Here is a 19,097-nt window from a genome sequence, read left to right on the forward strand (position 1 = left end):
ACATCCTACATTCAGAAGCCAGTTGCTTTCTGCTCAGTCGGGCTTACTCCCTAATAAATCAACTTAATATAACCCAGTAGGAGTTTTTTGATGTTTTGTGAACAAATCAGAGACATCAGATGACTCAGAAATAAACATATTTCAGGTGTGTGTAATTAATTTTATTCTTGCTAATGCCAGGTGGAACTAAAACACAGGTGCTGATTATCAACCTCACCTATTCCTGGCATGGCAAGCATTGGGAAATGTTTACTGAAACTTGGCAATGTTTGCTGGGTTTAAGGTGAAAACAAAACCATACAACTTAGAGATACACTTGCTCCTTCCTTTCCCAAATCAGTACTGTGTACAAGCTAGCACAAAGTAAGATAATTTATGTAGGTGTATTGCATGTGCAAATTGGGCAGTCCAATTGGAAGGGATTGCTGAGCTGTATGTTTTAATTAAATTTGTATGCTTATTAGATAATAATGTAATATTCAATCCTGAAAATATTGTTCAGAGACAAAACTGTTAATACTAATGTTGCTTTCTTCTGCCTGCTGCTGGGGCCTTGCTACTACAACTAGGACTCAACGTTTAAACATTTTAATTGAAGCAACATTCAGTATGGCTGAACTTCACATATTACATCAAACTCAGAGGCTACCGCTGCCCCTAATTAAGGGAGCACAACCTATCAGCGCCAAAACTCATTGTGTTTACCAATTTGTTTGTAATTGTGGAGACAATTACAATTACAGAACTGATAGGTGTTTGGCTTTCAGAATAAAGGAGCATCTTCCGAAATGGGTCCAAACAGCCTTGAGTAATCTAACCACAACAGCAAATCATGGCCATAAAATGCCTTCTTTGGCCATTGCGAGACACTTACTATCTACTGGTCACAAGGTGGATCAAAACTCTGTGTTTAAAGTTCTACTGTGCCACAGGAACTCTTGTTTCCTGCGTTTTGCTGAGGTGGTTGCCATTAACCATCTGAAGCTCCCCCTTGTGAATGCAGAAATGGCTTTATGTCAATCTACGTCTCCCATGGGCGTAAGGCTTGCTATTGGTTGCTTTCCCGCATACGTTATATACTTAATTAATGCTCTTGCTAGATCTTATATTTGAGGCTGATTTTAAGCATGTTATTGTAATGTAGATACTGATGAGTCAATTCGAAATGCTTGCATTTACCTCTGTTCGTCTTTTGGCCATATTGTTTAAATTATTAAAAGGGACTAATTGTTTTAAACAACTAGGATAACTAAAAGCAGAATATACGTGCGTATTTTGAATAGAATAGTGCCAGAATGTGTACATGAACATTTCACAGTAAAACTACATTGATAGTTTAAAATAAAAATGTTTAAATGTCTGAAATTGCACTGATCCAAAGACTTGCTACATCTTGCAAAGAATAGGGATTTAACAAATGCCCTACACTGGTAACCTCTTTCACTAAATAAAAATCAAGGGATAGATAAGCTACGCTGATTCTAATTTTCAGAGATATTTACCTGAATCAGGAACTACTATTTCAAATGGGTTTCACATGAGTGAAGTGTCTGCATTTCCTGCAAATCAGATTCTCTCTTTAGACTAGTCCCTGAATGAACTAGGATTCTATATTTGTTCATGCTCAGATTTATAAGAGGCATGTACGACATTCTAGACAAGTTTTGGTATACAAGCAATGCAATCTGAACAAAATAAAATGAATACCCAAAATCTAAATCAAGCCAGGGCTTCCATATCTAGGCTTAAGGATTTAAACATCTAACAGATAGTAGCAAACAGATTTTCAAGAAAATCTCAGAACTGAAGAAGCTTCTTGGATGAGAAGCAAAATGTCTTCAAGGAAAAACAAAGTCCAGTTACCTTTTGAAAAAGCACTTTTGGCACAACCATTATCTGGATGATTGAGAATCTCCATAGATATTCAAGAAAGGTTTTAGCAAACCCCTATCCATAATTTTTCCCTCATCCCCTTATCTTCTAAACTTGAAATATTTGGAATAAAATCAGGGACCTTCTACATGTAATTTGATTGCTTCTTGTTCTAAACACTTTGAAACTATCGCAAATGTTCTGAGGGTGAATATTACCATTTTACTGATGATTACACACAAAGCTTTGTTTCTGTTAAATCAGAACAAAAGCTTCAGAATTCTGTATTTTGCAATGGTTTGATTTATTTCATCACAGGAGATAATGTCTTTCAACACCAATATTTACTAAAGAAAATCTAAATGTCAAAAAACATGGATTATGTTACATATTGGTTCTGTTAATAGCGGCCTCTAGTGGCCGGGCTGGTTGCCGTGTTAATTGCTGATTGGTTGAAGCGATGACAGCTCAGGGTATAAAAGGAGCTGTCAAGCGCGGGAGTTGTTGCTATGCATGTTTCAAGTAATAAATACAGGGTTCTTGTTACTGACGCCTCGCCTCAGTTCTGTCGGTGATCTCAGAACATATCAATGGCGACGAAGGTGGGATGTCCGATGGTGGTCATCTGTCAGGAACAGTAAGAGTGCGAGTTGCTGGATCGTTGTGAGGCAACAGGTTGAGTGAAGCACTGATTGCCAGTGAGGGGGAGAGTGGGAAATGGCTTCCTCACAGAACTTCGCCCCGTTCAACCCAGTGACAGAGTCCTGGGAGGCATTTGTGGCCAGATTCAATTGTTTTTTAATAGCTAACGACTATCGGGAGTTGTCTAGCGAACGGAAGAGGGTGTATTTTTTAAGTTTCTGTGGCCCTGAAATGTTCGAGACTGCGATGACCCTTATGGCCCCACAGTCCATTCATGTGGGGACATGGGAAGACTTCATGCTCAAATTAAAAAGGCTGGTTGCCGTGTTAATTGCTGATTGGTTGAAGCGATGACAGCTCAGGGTATAAAAGGAGCTGTCAAGCGCGGGAGTTGTTGCTATGCATGTTTCAAGTAATAAATACAGGGTTCATGTTACTGACGCCTCGCCTCAGTTCTGTCGGTGATCTCAGAACATATCAGATTACTACTCTTTTTTTCCCTTTGCATTGGGGTGGAGTCGAGGCGACTGAATGGAGCTTAGCATTACTGGCCAGATGCCCTTCCTGACACACACAAGTTTGCACCAGATATTTGCACCAGATATTTGCACCAGAGAGAGAAATATTTGCGGCTACCTAGGATCGAACTCACAGCCTTCTGATTGTGAGGCAAGATTACCACCTCTAAGCCACCACATGTACCTTAATAGTGCTTTTATCTATCATTTTTTCCAGGCATTGTGAAGATGAGCATTAGCAGCATCTGGATTCAAAGCAGCTATTAAAAGTAAAAATGACTATTAAAAGAATGAGATTGAATGAAAACAAGTGTCAATCCTGCCACTGGGTCATGTTCACCTTGATCATAAGTATAAAATATATTAAGTTTTATTTAGTACTGGCACCATGCTTAATATTAGAGAAAAAGCAGACCTTCAATTCAAATTATTTGCATACCCACTATCCCTGCCATATTCTGAAATGGGTGCCTGCTAGTCTACAGTCACTCATTCTAGCTGTGGCTGACCTTTATCTGTAAGATTGTATATAAATCATAGAGAATCCTTCTTGTACCTGGAAAACACATAGGTAAGACACTATGAGTTGATTGCTTTGAAAGGAAAAATAGATTTATTAATAGCAAAGGAAGAGTTAATCAAGTTGACAGAAAAGCAATTAAATTAACACCAGTGCTCTGCTGGCAGTCATAAAATTGCTGGATCCACAAAATTCCTGCTGGAATCCACCAGTCATAGTGGATTGCAGCTATGTTTGAAGACAAAACTGTTGCTTCTGTTCCACACTTTCAAAAAAAACCCCATGAATCTTCAGTTCACCATTGATTGCAGAATTTGCCAACCACAGCACTTCCATTTCCTTCTGGATTCTTGTGGGCCACCGTCCTTGAACATTCATTTGAGTTTCTTACTATCAAAGATAATGAATTTTGGTCTGCAGTCTCTTTGGGGAAGAATAATTTTTATAAATCAAAATGGGAAATAGAGAACCAAAACCCAAGCCTATGCTCGCAACTAGCCTGTTTTTCATTCTTCTCTGCATATGCTGCTAGTTCTTCTCTTTAGCCTTTGAATTAGCAACGGGATGGATAATTATCATGTCCCAGATCAGGAAATCAGATCTTTCATAAAGGTCATTAGCCACTGATCTCCATAATAAAAAGTTTGGGGATATTGCTGGCTCATACACTGTTTTTTGTTTTATCTTTTCTTAACCTCCATTCTATTTTTATGGGCTGGATTATACATTCCTTCGTTTTTCAAAAGATGACTGAAGACTGAACATGTGGAAAGCTGCAGTTACAAATTTCCATTCTAGGTCATACATACCCCTCACATGTACACACACATATATAAACATACCACTTGATATTACATTTCCGTATATCAGTTATGTATAAACATGTAATATTGGTGTCCAAGTTATCTGGAGGATTTTTTTAAAAATAGAACTTGGCAGTTTTGATTCAACAGACCAAAGCCATTTGGAATGGTTCTTCTAAGACCAGAACTAGACAAAAACAAAAGGATGGGAGGGAGAAACAAGAAAAAAAAAATAGTATTGCTTGACAGTTGCCCATCGCCTTTGAGTCCCAAGCTTGGTAACTCCCTTAGAAGGAGGTGAGGAAGCAGAAGATTGTTAAGCTGTGATGATGTCTCCATGTGTTTCCCCTAAGACTAGGCTGTTCCAGGAATCTTGCTTGGAGCTAGGTTGGGGAGATTGGTTGATGGCTGCTTGGTAAGCCTGTGGGGAAAGTTTGAGAGTAGACATAGTGGAGTGAAGAGCAGGTCCGTGCCCAGACATTGCCGCAACAGAGAATGCCTAGTGGGGAGAGGAAAAAGAGGGGGGGGGGGAAATGTAAATAATGGGGAAGGAAAAGAGAAAATAATGCCATATCATTTGCCTGCAGCAGTCTCTTAAAAACTGAACCATGTGATGGGTGGCAAATACATTCTATAAAACAAATAAATAAAAAAATGGTATCTTCCAGAATGTATTGTGGCTACAATTTTACTGCATCGGAGAACTAAATTAAAAAACAACACTCCAGAAATTGGTGATTACTTTGCTTCAAAATCTCTGAAATGTTGAGTAAGATACACAGCTGAAGTATGGAGCAAATAGCAAACCAAATTTCTTAGTAGGGATAGCTGGGCTGTTCCAGGTCGATAGCATGGAATAAGTGGCAGAGTTGCTCTTCAATCCATTCTCTGAGTGAGGATTATTGGATGGACTAGAACGTAGGTCCCCAATCCCCTCAAAACCAGGCCACGCAAGTGGCAGGCGAGCGTGCGTGTGCAGGCCTACTTGTATGAGCAGTGGACGCTCACGTGCAAAGCTCCATTTGGGCAAGTGGGCGGAATGTCTGCCTCTTGTGCAAATGGAGATGCTCATGCACTCATCTGCCATTTGCATAGAACCATCCCCTCTTATCACCACCCCTTCCTGGTCCACCAAGCCGGAAAGGTTGAGGACTGCTGGACTAGAGCAAATGCTTTTTAGAGTGATGGGTACCACTCACTTTTGTACAGGTGGACTGGGTGGATAAATGGTCTGGGTTTAGTGAGATACTGAGGTGACTGGAGTTTGGTTTTTAAAATTATAAATAAATTATAAATAGTTTCCTCCCCTATTTTGTTTGTTAGTTTGATTTTTTTAATGTGGCTCTGTTTCTCCCGTTTCCCTTCACAATGGTCAGAATATAAGCCTTAGGACCAAACTACCACATACACCTATACAGTTTGCCCTAAATTATTAAATTATCAAAAGAGCATCTTACGATATTTCATTGCAGGTGTGTTTGTGATCTATGGTTAATTCTGCCTTCTTCATAGCAGACTCTGCTGCTAAAAAAATTGCCACTGGAACTGAAGCTTTATAATTTAAGAGGCTGAAGTATACTTGTTTATTGAGGCCTATTAACAATTTCAACTGTCACACTTCTTTTACCTGTTGCAAAATGTGATAATATTTTATCTAAAGTAAATCTAAAATAATGATACTTTTATATTTATCTTAATTATATTTCTATTGTTGCAGCTACATTTTTGTAACAGTCTTGAGCCGTCAGCAGCACATAAATAGTTTAAATAAAATGAAAATTCAGTAAACTTTCAAAATTCCCAGCCACACTGCCATTCAGTTGGAGATAGCTGTTCTACAATCTGTTTTTTTCTACTCCACTCAGCTTACCAACTATGACAGAGTGGAACCTCCCCCAGCCCAGCAACCTATGGATTCCTGTGCTGGATGCACATAATAGGAACGATGATCTGCCACATATGGAAGACAGACAGTTGGGAATGGAAAAGGCTGCCATAGTGGTTACCTGAATTCCCTTAAGCTTCAGAAGCAGAATAACGGAGTCGGAAGGGATGTTGGAGGTTCTCTGGCCAACAATCTGATGAAGCAGAAGACTCTATACTATTTCAGACTATCTATACTATTTCAGACGAATAGTTGTCTATGTCCAATCTCTTCTTAAAAGACTCCAGTGTTGGAGCACCTGTTGTGGTCCGCCAGCAACCTGTGGAGCTAGCAGCGGAGTCGGACAGCGATGAGGCTGAGGAATAACATGGGCCAGTCCTGGAGGCTGGGGAAGGCCTGGATGAGGGCCCTGCGTCGGAGGTAGAGATGGGGCCGGGGCCATCGGGGAGTGATGTGCGGACTTCGGAGCCTCCAGAGGCTGACAGTAGAGAGGCAGAGGAACAGGAGAAGCCTGTTCCTAGTGCACATATGAGAAGAGCTGCCAGAAAGCAGGAGCAGATAAAGCAGAGAGGACGACACAGGAGTAGGGCCAAGAGATGATTGGCCCCTCCCATAAGGCTTAAAAGACCAGCAACGGCTCTTGGCCTTTTTGCCGGAAAATAACATTGAGAGAATTGCTTCTTGTTTCACTGTATTCATTTCTTGTCGGCGTCTTCTGCTTCTGAACTTTTGCCAAGAAAAGCCTTTGGCAGTTTGCCTAATTATCCCAAGGTCAGTGATAAACTGAAGAATGGTGTTTTGAAGAATTTGCTTTCATTTAGTTTGGACTACGCTGAGAATGAGTTAATTTTCAGCTGTTCTAATAAAATCAGTTTGTTATCAAACTGTTTGTATTTAATACTAACTACTTGGGCCTGGGTCACAACAGTACCCACAACTTCTGGAGGCAAGTTGTTTCATTGATTAATTATTCTAATTGTCAGGAAATTTCTCCTTAGTTCTAGGGTGATTCTATCCTTGATTAGTTTCCATCCATTGCTTCTTGTTCTGCCTTTAGGTGCTTTGGAGAATAGGCTGACTTATGGTGGCAGCCCCTTAGATATTGGAACACTGCTGTGATGTCACCCAAGCTTACTAGAATTCCACCATAGATGGACTCTATATGGTTGTCTGCTGCCTTCTCTTTTCCACCTTCTGTATTCAGATCTGGAATGCTGGTTTTTTGCAATGTGGGGGGAGTGTTAGATGAGGGAAATGGATCAAGGTGGGAAAAAATACAAATATGTTTTTTTTCCTTTCCATCAGGAAATCAAAAGTTATACAGCATATCAGATCCAGTATATGGCAGAGTATTTAAGGTATTGGACTGGGGTGCCCCAGGTTCAAGTTCAAGTGCAGGTAAAGGTAAAGGTTCCCCTCGCACGTATGTGCTAGTCGTTCCTGATTCTAGGGGGCGGTGCTCATCTCTGTTTCAAAGCCAAAGAGCCAGCGCTGTCCGAAGACATCTCTGTGGTCATGTGGCTGGCATGACTAAATGCCAAAGACGCACGGAACGTTGTTACCTTCCTACCAAAGGTGGTCCCTATTTTTCTACTTGCATTTTTTACATGCTTTCGAACTGCTAGGTTGGCAGAAGCTGGGGCAAGTAACTGGAGCTCACCTCGTTACGCGGCACACTGAACTGGAATCGCTGAACTGCTGACCTTTCGATCAACAAGCTCAGCATCTTAGCCACTGAACCACCGCATCCCTGTTGTAACTTTGAACAGTCACTAAGTGCACTGTTGTAAGTCGAGGACTACCTGTATATAAATCATATGGTCACAGTCTTCTCCATTAGAGAGAAATGTCTTACATCTGGAGAGATCCAGAATATGAAACCTTATTTTGCAACCTTTACTTTACAAGCTTAAGGTATGCAGGTGGGTGCAGGAATTTTATTAACAAGCTTGTCATGGAATGCTGAAGCTTTAACTCAGCTCTGTTCTGTTAAATTCAATACAGGATTGTTAAGAAATTAAAATACAGAGAAAGCCGTCTGTGTCTGAATTTGAACTGCTTGACAGAAAGGCAGAATACAAATGCAGAGTCAATAAGCAATGAGAAGATATGACTATTCTTTTGCATAATAAAGAGCTTCACCTGAGGAATAGGGCTCGGGTGTCCATAATGAGATGAGATCCCTGGTTCTGTCTTGATGGGGCGCATTTCTTCAGCAGTAGTGGTGGTGGTTGTGCTGGTGCAGGGGGCTGAGCTAATGGCAGTGGGGAGGCTTTCATTGGTGGCTGATCCTAGGGTGGGAGGTGGAAAAAGGAGAGATAAATTGTTAAACCAGATCTGCCCTGAGACTTTAGCCAAAAATTAAAGTATTGGCTACTGTTGCTGCTGTAATAAGAATAATTGAATTGTTTCAACTCCTACCCACAAAACGACACTGCACACAAAGACAACTAGATACAAGAACAGTTTTTTCCTGAATGCCATCACTCTGCTAAACAAATAATTCCCTCAACACTGTCAAACTATTCACATTAGGCTGCATTACTATTGCTATTGGTCTTCTCATTGTTCCTGTTGCCCATCTCCTCCCACTCGTGACTGCATGACTGTAACTTTGTTGCTTGTATCCTTGTGATTTATATTGATATTATTTCCTAGTATGATTTGATTGCTTATTGTACCATATGACTGTCACAGCGTGTTGTGCCTTGTGATTCTTGACGAGTGTATCTTGTCTTTTTATGTACACTGAGAGCATATGCACCAAAGATAAATTCCTTGTGTGTCCAATCACACTTAGCCAATAAAGAATTCTGTTGTATTCTGTTGTGTTCTGTTCTGTTCTATTCTATTCTATTCTATTCTATTCTATTCTATTCTATTCTATTCTATTCTATTCTATTCTATTCTATTCTATAAATGTTTAATAAAAAAAAGGCCAAATGGATCTTCATCAGGAAGGCTTTCAGAAAAAAATCACAAGAATCTTGCTATAGCATGCCAGAATGTATTGACATTCAGCTCCTAGGTAATTACATGAGTTGATGCCCAAATATCTGCAAGATCCCCTTCTCCTATCTGAACTGGCCCATCCAACATGCCCATCTTAATGGCAGCAGCTTTGGTCAAACTCCACCAATGACATGGAGGGAAAGGAGGTGCTGTCTGCTCAGCCTTGGGGAATACCTTCACCTTAAAATGCAGGCTAGGTTCTTTCTAAGGTTCTTACAAGATGAAATTATTCCAAAGAACACTTGATGAAATACTTGGTTCTCACCAAATTTATTTCACTTTGGATTACTTATTTTTTTCTATGTAGAAGGTTTTGTTGATTGTTTTATAAACTGTCACAAAGTCTATTTTGAATTGGTGGTACCCAAGGAGAATGCATGGATGAATGGATGGATGGATGGAAGGAAGGAAGGAAGGAAGGAAGGAAGGAAGGAAGGAAGGAAGGAAGAAAGAAAGAAAGAAAGAAAGAAAGAAAGAAAGAAAGAAAGAAAGAAAGAAAGAAAGAAAGAAAGAAAGAAAGATGATGTGTTTTATTTGAAGGACCATAGAATGCCCATGTTTGATTTTGGTGTACTTTTTCCAGCTTTGGCAGATGTTAAGCTTAAATTGTAATTACCACTGAGTCATATTAGATAAGATAGTTTTTTCTAACTCTACTCACCTGCTGATGTCTTGGATTTGCTCAAGTTCTTTGGTTTACGCTTCCTGGTTTGGATCCCTTCTTTTCTCATAGCTAAAGGCCTTGGAACCTATGAAGATGCATTAGAGATCAACATTAATCCCCTAGAAAAATCTGCAGTTTTTGAATGTACAAAATCGTGCGAGTAGCTCATTGTTTTCTTAACTGTGATTTGTGTTGTGCTTCCACATGTTGACACAACAAATGCAAGAAGGCTGTGTGCTGCCCAAGAGATTTTCTTGGAGGCAATTTACAAAAAGACAAGAAATTGGCAAACTGTATTTTTATTACCTTTTGACAGGCAAGTCAGATTCATAATGTGAGGTGTGCAATGCACTCGGGTATTAGGAAGAAGCCTCTTTCAGGCTATAAATAGAAGTATATTTTTGGTTACTGTTGTTCATGGGCTGTTTGTTATAGCTTTTGATTCTTAATGGGCTCACTGAGGCCATTGTGCTGCCAAAGCTTATAGTCTCCCTTGACTGATTCAAATACAAATTTAAAACATTTTTTTAAAGAATTATTTCTTTTGGAAATTGTTCTGCAGGTTGGAAAATACATAGTGTTTAGCATATTCTATTTCTTCACCCATTTTTGCAGCAGTAAGGCAAAAGCTGTTTTCACATCTGCCAACCCACTTTGGACCAGCTTGGCAGTTTATGTTCTCTTCCTTCCACATGCCAATACAAAAATGGCCCTCATTCCCCAGAGGCTCTAGGGCAGTGATGGCTAACCTTTTTGCCATCTTGTGCCAGGAGTTGGGTCGGGGGGTGGGGTCGCGCACACACATACCCACACCCATAATTCTATGCACCCCACACATACGTGCATGCTCCCCCCATGCTCCCCACGCTCCTGGCATGTGATGGCCTGGTAGGCTCATTTCTCTCTCTCACCTGGCTCCAGAGCCTTTCTAGGAGTCTAGGGAGGGTGAAAACCACCTTCCCCACCCACCCCCAGAGGCCAGAAACAGCCTGTTTGCCAACTTCCGGTGGGACTGGAAGGCCCATTTTTTCTCTCACCTGGCTCCAGAGCCTCTCTAGGAGTCTGGGGAGAGCGAAAACGGCCTTCCCCATCCCCCCAGAGGCCTTCCAGAGGCCAAAAATAGTCCTTTTGCCAACTTCCAGTGGGACCTGAGCTGAGCTCATGTGCCCACTGATATGGCTACGCATGCCACCTGTAGCATGCCTGCCATAGGTTCGCTATCATGGCTCTAGGGCAACTACTCATGGCAGTGGCAACTACCTGCTAAGAATCACTGGGTTAAATCAGGCTGACTTTGGACATAGGAATGGTCAACATTAGAACAATGAAAACAGGTTTTTGACCAGAAGAATTGCTGATTGAACTTAACAATATGCATTGAGATATCTTTGGATTATGTGAAATACAACAAAAAGGCAAAAATTTAGTTGAACTTGATAAGACTGGGCATTTACTCTATGCTAAAGGTACAGAAGATGGATGATGTGACATGGAGTTGGTTTTCTAATCAACCAAAAGCTGAAAGACTTTGTAGTAAAATTTGAAAGTATATCAGACAGAGTAGCCCAATGCATCATTCAATTGAACAAACAAGCTTCAAATCATTCAAGTTTACACTTTAACAATAGGCTATATAGTGATGATAAGGTCGAAAAGTTTTACAATGTTGTGGCCCACCTTCAAGACAAAGAAAAAAGCTGATACAAAACACTAATGGGTGACTTTAATGCAAGAATAGGAAGAACAATGACTGGAGAAAAAACAACTGATCCGTATAGAAGTGGTGAACAAGATTATTATCTTGTTCTATTGAGGTGACAGACTAGTAGATTTTGCTGAAGGACAGGAACTTTACATCATGAACTCATTTTACAATAAAAAAGCTAGCAGAAAATGGACATGGAAGTGTCCATCTGGTCCACCAGTAAAATTGACTACATCATATCAAATGATAAAACCATATTCCGCAATTGTACTGTCATCAATTGTTTTAATGTTGGAAGTGATCATAGAATGGTATGAGCTAAAGTGAAGATAGACTGTTGAAAAAGGCATATGAAAATGATAAAGACATCATGAAAAACAAAAAGTGATTAGGTGTTAGAGGAGACTAGCAATTTTGAAATTAATCGGTCAAATCGCTTTGCTCTATTGCAAGATTTGGAAGAGATGAACATTACAGATCAAAATGAACAAATACATCAAAAACATCCTTGAATCTGCTACATTTATAGCACTGCTGGGAAAACACTTGGTGCAGTCAAAAATCTCTGATGAAACTATTGATTTAACAATGGACAATGGACAATGAAGAATACCAGAAGTTTCACTAATAAACTGGAGTACACTGAACTTTGCAAGACCATAAGAAAATGTATCCAAAAAGAAACGTGTCAGTTTAACATGAAACTTGTGAAAAAGGCAATTGAAGTAAACAAAGGGATTAATAGAGCAAAATGCAAACATATATATACAAGAAAGAAGATTTTTGCATTCAAACATGAAGATGGTTTCTGTATAGAACAAGATAGGAAATGTTAGAAATAATTGGAAAATTCCAGCAGCAACACTCATGAAAGAGAAAATGCCAGATATCCTAGTTGTATCAAGTGCCATAAAATCAATGAAAAATGGCAAAGTTTCAGGAAATGACTGTTATAGATGAAATGTTGAAAGCTGGTATTCACAGTTTATACAGGATACTAGCAAACTATACTCGAGATGCCTCAGAGAAGAACTAATACCTGATGCATGGAAAAATGCTGATTCTTATATACAAGATGATTTAAAGAACTGTCACCCAATAATCTTTGTTTCTATCATCTACAAGGTTTTCACCAAGATAATAGCAAAAAGACTATCAAGAATGTTAAATGATGATGACAGCCAAAGGAGCAGGCATGGTTCAGAAGTGGCTACAGCACAATGGATCACATCCAGGTTGTTCAGCAAGGCACGAGTACACCATACCTCTGTGCATGGCTTTCATTGACTACAAAAAGGTGTTTGCAGTGGTGGGTTCCTTCTGGTTCAGCCCGGTTCCGCTGAGCCGGTAGCGGTGACGATATGATGTCACCGAACCAGTTCTGGCCCTCCCGCCCCACCCTGTCCCACCCACCCACCCCCATGTTATTCTTACCTTTTATTTGGTCCCACCCCCAATCTATTGCTGCCTCCTGAGTCCCAGCTGATGGCTAGAGGGAAAAAAACTGTTTAAACTCTTGCCGCGGGGCTTCAAAGGGCCGCCCTACACCTGATCAGTATTAAAAGAAAACAAATGAGTAGACCAGTGCCTGCAAAAATAAATGGGTAGATCGGTACAGCCTGGTAGACCAGTACCTCTGCTAAATCCTAAATAATTGTCACATGACCATCAAGCCACGCCCACAAAATAAGCCACACCCACAGAACAAGTAGTAAAAAAAATTAGAACCCACCCCTGGGTGTTTGATTCAGTATTCTAGCAAGCAATAATGAATGCATTGCTCAACCAAGGTATAGACACTGCTTACATAAACTTACTACAATCAATATATGAAAAAAGAATGGTGACAATTTGCCTTAAGGATCTTAAAGTGGAAATCAACATACAGTAGAATGAGGTGTATGACAAGGTAATACAATATCACCTATCCTTTTCTCAGTCTGCCTTGGAAGAAGTATTTTGCAAACTAGACTGGGCAAAAGATGGAATAAAAATCAATGGCGCCTATTTAAATCACTTAAGATTACAGATGATGTTGTTCTCTTCTCATAAAATCTGGAACAGCTACAAAGACACATATAAGAACTGCACAAAGCAGGAGAACCATTTGGCTTAAAAATAAATCTAAAAAAGAGCCAGATTATGTTTAATAAATTCACCAAAGAAAGAATTTTTTTTTATATATCTGGAGAAGAACTAGACATAGTAGACCACTACATATACCTTGGCCAATGGATCTCAATGGAAGGTGATACAATAAAGGAAATTGAATGGTTTGTTAAGTGTGGTTGGCAGGTTAAGCGTAATTTTCAAGAACAACCTCTCCCTATGCCTGAAGAAAAACGTTTTCGGTCAATGTGTGCTACCTGTTCTAACATATGCCAGTGAAACATGGACACTAACCTCACAATCGATACAAAATCTACGAGTGGTGCAAAGAGCCATGGAAAGATGCATACTTGGCATCACAAGACAAGATAGAAAGACCCATACAGTAGAACCTCTGGTCACAACCATAATTCGTTCCATAACTTTGGTCGCAACCCAATTTGGTTGTGACCCGAATTAATGGAGCGGTCACACATCGGTCACTGTTGTTTGTAAACAAACAACAGGAAATTTGGCGCTTACAAAAAAAAATGGCGCAGAAATGGAAATCGGCCACGGCGGTGTTTGATCACCAGCCGAGTATGTGTTCGTGACCAGATTCAAAAATTTTGTGAATTTTTTGGTCGGAACCCTATTTGGTTGTAGTCAGAAGTGTTCGTGACCAGAAGTTCTACTGTACATGGATTAGAGAACAAACTGAAAGTATATGATATTATCAAGGGAGTAAAAGAATTGAAATGGAAATGGGCTGGTCACATAGCAAGAAGAATTAATGGCAGGTGGACCAAGGCAATCATCGAATGGATCCCACTTGATAAAGCTCAAGACTGTATTGGTTAGAAACATGCGGAAGAGGCCTTCATCCTGCAGTGGATAAACAATGGCTAAAATGACGATGACAATGCTGGCAAAAGCTTTGTTCAGTTCCCATTGTTTCCCATAGCAGAATTTAATGTTCTTGTTCTTTTGAAAATGAGTTGTTGTTTCAGCAACCAAATCAAAACTCTCTGGTTGAAGAGTCTTAGAAGGACATCTCTACTACTTATGTACACTGAGAGCATATGCACCAAGACAAGTTCCTTGTGTGTCCAATCACACTTGGCCAATAAATATTCTATTCTATTCTATTCTATTCTATTCTATTCTATTCTATTCTATTCTATTCTATTCTATTCTATTCTATTCTATTCTATTCTATTCTATTCTATTCTATTCTATTCTATTGACCAAATCCAGCCCTCCCCCCAAAACACCCTCCAGATTTATGAGAGCAACACTATAAACCTCCAGCCAGGATGATTGGATTTTTTTCACCATTTTGCTCCTCTGCCCTCCCATCTTTGGCTTCAAAGTAATGCCCAGAAGGGGAAGTTTCTCTGCACTCTTTATTAATAGGAAGCCATACACAGGGACAAATGTCCTGATGCCACCTTCTTGATCTGTTTCTTACAAAACCGCCTTCCCAAACTGGTGCCCTCCAGATGTTTTTGCATTCTCAGACTTCCCATCCAGCATGACTTTCAAACTGGGGGAAACTGCCATAGATAGGTTATGCTTTGTTTTCTCCTCTCACCCCGTGGAGCTTCATGTATAAACCACAAGCATTGCAGACTGGCTCTCCTTCGGCGTTCCGGCGCCACAGTGTGGTTGTAGATGTATGGCAGTTTGCACATGACAATCCAATCCGACGGGAGGCTGACTGTGAGGACAAGAGTTCAAAGCAAGAACAACATTAATTCACTAAGATTGATCTTACCTAACAATCTTTTTGACTAATTATCATAATTTGCTATAAAATATGCCAAAACAACTAGACACAAAAACAGTTTTTCCCCCATGCCATCACTTTGCTAAATACCTAATTCCCACAGCACTGTCTTATACCTAAGGACATTTACCCATGTAAGTAGGGCTGTATTACTATTATCCTTCTCATCTCTCCTATTACCTTCTCCTATGGTATCTTATTTATCATTTTGTTGTTCGTATGTACATTGCGAGCTTATGCACCTGAGGCAAATTCCTTGTGTGACAGAGCAGGAGAACTAAGCTTCAGAGCCATATCGAAACTGTATTATAATATACAACCTTATAAATGGTGTAAATCTAATTTGCTTTTTACAGGTCAAGGTTAATCCTGGACAGGTAGAAATTCTCACAGCCTGTGAGGGTTTGCATCACATTCCTTACCAGCCTCCTCTGGGGCTTGATCAGTGGCCGGTTAATGCCATTCATCTTGTGGTAGAGTCCACATGCATTACAAAGATAGTGGCCAGTGCCATCTCTTCGCCACAGTGGGGTGGACATAGCACCACAGTTGACACATTCTCGACCTTCGGAGTAATCATCAAAAAACTCTGTAGGCAACAAGACGGCAAAATGAAGTAAGTCATTGAAGTATTTTTTTTCATGTAGCCATTTCACAAGTCTTTAGTATAAACTCTTGAGCGGCTTGAATACCCTTCCTTAGTATACCAGGCTGATGCAAAAAGCTAAAGGTTGTTATCTCCACTTTTTTATTTCAAGTGTTTTTGCTTTGTCTTTCAAAGGATAAAGTCTTTCTACCACATTTCACATAAAAAGACAATGCATGTCAATTTCATGAATTATTTCTATCAGGAACCTGCAAGTGGCCTACACAGAGAATAGCTTTGCACAGTTTTGTACATTCGTATGTGTTGGATTACAACTATGATTTCCAGCTAGCCCAAGCAGTGGCCATGTTGACTATGACATTAAGAGTGTTTAAATCCAGCACATAACAGAAACCATCAGCTTGGGGAAAGCACAAAGCAAAGCCTCCCTATTACTGTAGTTCCTAAAACTGAACAGTAGAGGGAGCTCTTATTTCAATATGTGCCAGAACAAATGGCAGACCTATATTAAGATGTCAATGAATTTATCAAATATTTAAAGACCTGTTGTACTTAGAATGTGTACCAGACAGACTGCTCTGCTTCTGTCTCCTTATTCAAGTCTGAAAGCTGGTCAAGGGATTTACACACAACACATTAAACCTGCTAAAAAACACAATTGCAGGACTCCTAGAATTAAACTATCCCCAAACCAAAATAATAATAAAAACATATTGCTAAACATAATAATTGGATTCAGACAACCTATTAGGACAGTGATGGCGAACCTTTTTGCCATTGCATGCCAAAAGCGGGGGGAGCACAGTGAGGTTGCGCGCGTGTGTGTCCACACCCATAATTCTATGCACCCCACCCCCCTCGCGCTCCACCCACTTTTGGCACGCAATGGCATCGTGGGCTCATTTTTCACCCTCCCCAGGCTCCAGAGGCTTTAGGTCCCACCAGAAGTTGGCAAACAGGCCGTTTCTGGCCTCCAGAGGGCCTTCCGGGGGTGAGAAAAGCAGTTTTCACCCTCCCCAGGCTCCTAGAAAGGCTCTGGAGCCTGGAGAGAGAGAAAAATGGGCCTTCCAGTCCCACCAGAAGTCGACACAGGCCGTTTCCGGCCTCTGGAGGGCCTCGGGGGGTGGGGGTGGGGAAGGCCATTTTCATTCTACCCAAGCTCTTAGAAAGGCTCTGGAGCCTGGGGAGAGTGAAAAACGGGCCTCCCCCCCCAAGGTCCTTCGGAGGCAGGAAATAGCCTGTGTCCCTACTTCTGGTGGGTCCAGAAGGCCTGAAAATCAGCTGGCTGGCATGCACATGTGCGCTGGAGCTGAGCTCGCGTGCTCACCGATATGGCTCCACGTGCCATCTTAGGTTCGCCATCACAGTATTAGGACAATGGCTGAAATTTCCATAAGAAATGCTAAATGCCCAACCTTGTTTTTTTGTTTAGATGCTAATATATTGTGTGAATCCAGATACTAGGTGGTCGTAGGCTAGTTAACTCTTTCTTCACATAACCTATCTTCTTAGCTTATTGCAAAGATAAAATAGAAAACTCATTCAATTTTATTCTCTCTTATTTTGTTAATCTAACCTGCCTCTCGCCTAGATAATCTTGGCCCATGATGAAAATATATGCAAGGTAGAATTTTATCATCTTCCTAAGAAACACCCTGAAAACTTCCAAGGGCTGAGACATTAAAAAAAATCCTGGAGAAATAATGAAAGACATTACTGAATTGTCATAAAATTAATGGATATTTTTCCAAAATGTCACAAGAGTTGAACTGGTCCAAGAAAAGCTCTTGGGCTGATATGGCATTAGCTCTTTTATATTTCTGGGGAAGTTTTCACTCAGACAAAACGTGGCTCAGTTGCATTTGGAAAGGGTTGCAGGATCAATTCACTGTTTTCTTCTTCTCTCACCTATACCCAGACCTGTTTAATCATTTTAATGGCGGGATTTGGATGGCAGAAGTGAGAAAACTCCTAAAGAGATGCATAAATAAAGACAGCTTGGTCTTGTTCTTTGTTATTTTAACTCAGCAAAAAAATTTAAGAAAAAGGATATTTTTTAAAAAAAATTCAGCATTATTGCTAGTCCAGCATTATATATATACACCAGAGGTGAGATTCAAAAATTTTTTACTACTGGTTCTGTGGGCATGGCTTGGTGGGAGTGGCATGGCTTGGTGGGCATGGCTTGATGGGCGTGACATGGCTTGGTGGGCATGGCTTGGTGGGTGTGGCAGGGGAAGGATATTGTAAAATCTCCATTCCCTCCCCACTCCAGGGGAAGATTACTGCAAAATCCCCATTTCCTCCCGATCAACTGCAGAGGAAGCAGTTGGGAAGCAGAGAATAGATGGAGGCGGGGCCAGTCAGAAGTGATATTTACCGGTTTTCTGAACTACTCAAAATTTCAGCTACTGGTTCTCCAGAACTGGTCAGAACCTGCTGATTACCACCTCTGATATACACATTTGTGCACATCACAATCCCATCTGGTGAAATAATTGTAGCTGAATGCAGATTTGACTCCAGTGTTCCTCCTTGTCTCATTTATGTAAAAAATTGTCCTTGTCTATGCATGTAAAAAATGCAAGTAGAAAAATAGGGACCACCTTTGGTGGGAAGGTAACAGCGTTCTGTGTGCCTTTGGCATTTAGTCATGCCAGCCACATGACCATGGAGACGTCTTTGGACAGCGCTGGCTCTTCGGCTTTGAAACAGAGATGAGCACTGCCCCCTAGAGTTGGGAACGACTAGCACATATGTACGAGGGGAACCTTTACTTTTACCTTTATGCACATGTTTCCTCCCAAATCCTGGGAGTTAGCACAGCTCATTTCCATCAGCATAGCTATTTCAGTGCTGATGTTAGAATCTGCCTGTATTTTATCTAAAAAGGATATAATCAGAAAATTGACTGAGAAACTTGATTCAACTAGAGTATGATGGTTGGTCGTGATTTACTGAATTAACCACAGTGGCTGAATTCAGATTGTTA

At 40.5% G+C, this 19,097-nt stretch overlaps 1 protein-coding gene across 2 annotated transcripts in view; it reads right to left on the bottom strand.

Moving 5' to 3' along the window:
- Positions 1–3,622: 3,622 nt before the first annotated feature.
- The window catches only part of GATA4 (GATA binding protein 4), a 74,969-nt gene continuing 59,494 nt past the window's right edge, over positions 3,623–19,097 (bottom strand). For both annotated transcript variants that reach the window (XM_060693082.2, XM_034421327.3), the window contains exons 3-7: positions 15,921–16,087; positions 15,304–15,429; positions 9,914–10,001; positions 8,383–8,531; positions 3,623–4,854 (exon numbers count right to left, since the gene is read on the bottom strand). In XM_060693082.2, coding sequence (XP_060549065.2) covers positions 4,672–4,854; positions 8,383–8,531; positions 9,914–10,001; positions 15,304–15,429; positions 15,921–16,087 — 713 coding nt within the window. In that variant the 3' untranslated portion in view covers positions 3,623–4,671. The remainder of the gene's footprint in view (positions 4,855–8,382; positions 8,532–9,913; positions 10,002–15,303; positions 15,430–15,920; positions 16,088–19,097) is intronic.

This window comes from Pantherophis guttatus, chromosome 1, assembly GCF_059756535.1.
Source record: "Pantherophis guttatus breed Tessera chromosome 1, ASM5975653v1, whole genome shotgun sequence".
In the NCBI taxonomy this organism is placed as follows: Eukaryota; Metazoa; Chordata; class Lepidosauria; order Squamata; family Colubridae; genus Pantherophis; species Pantherophis guttatus.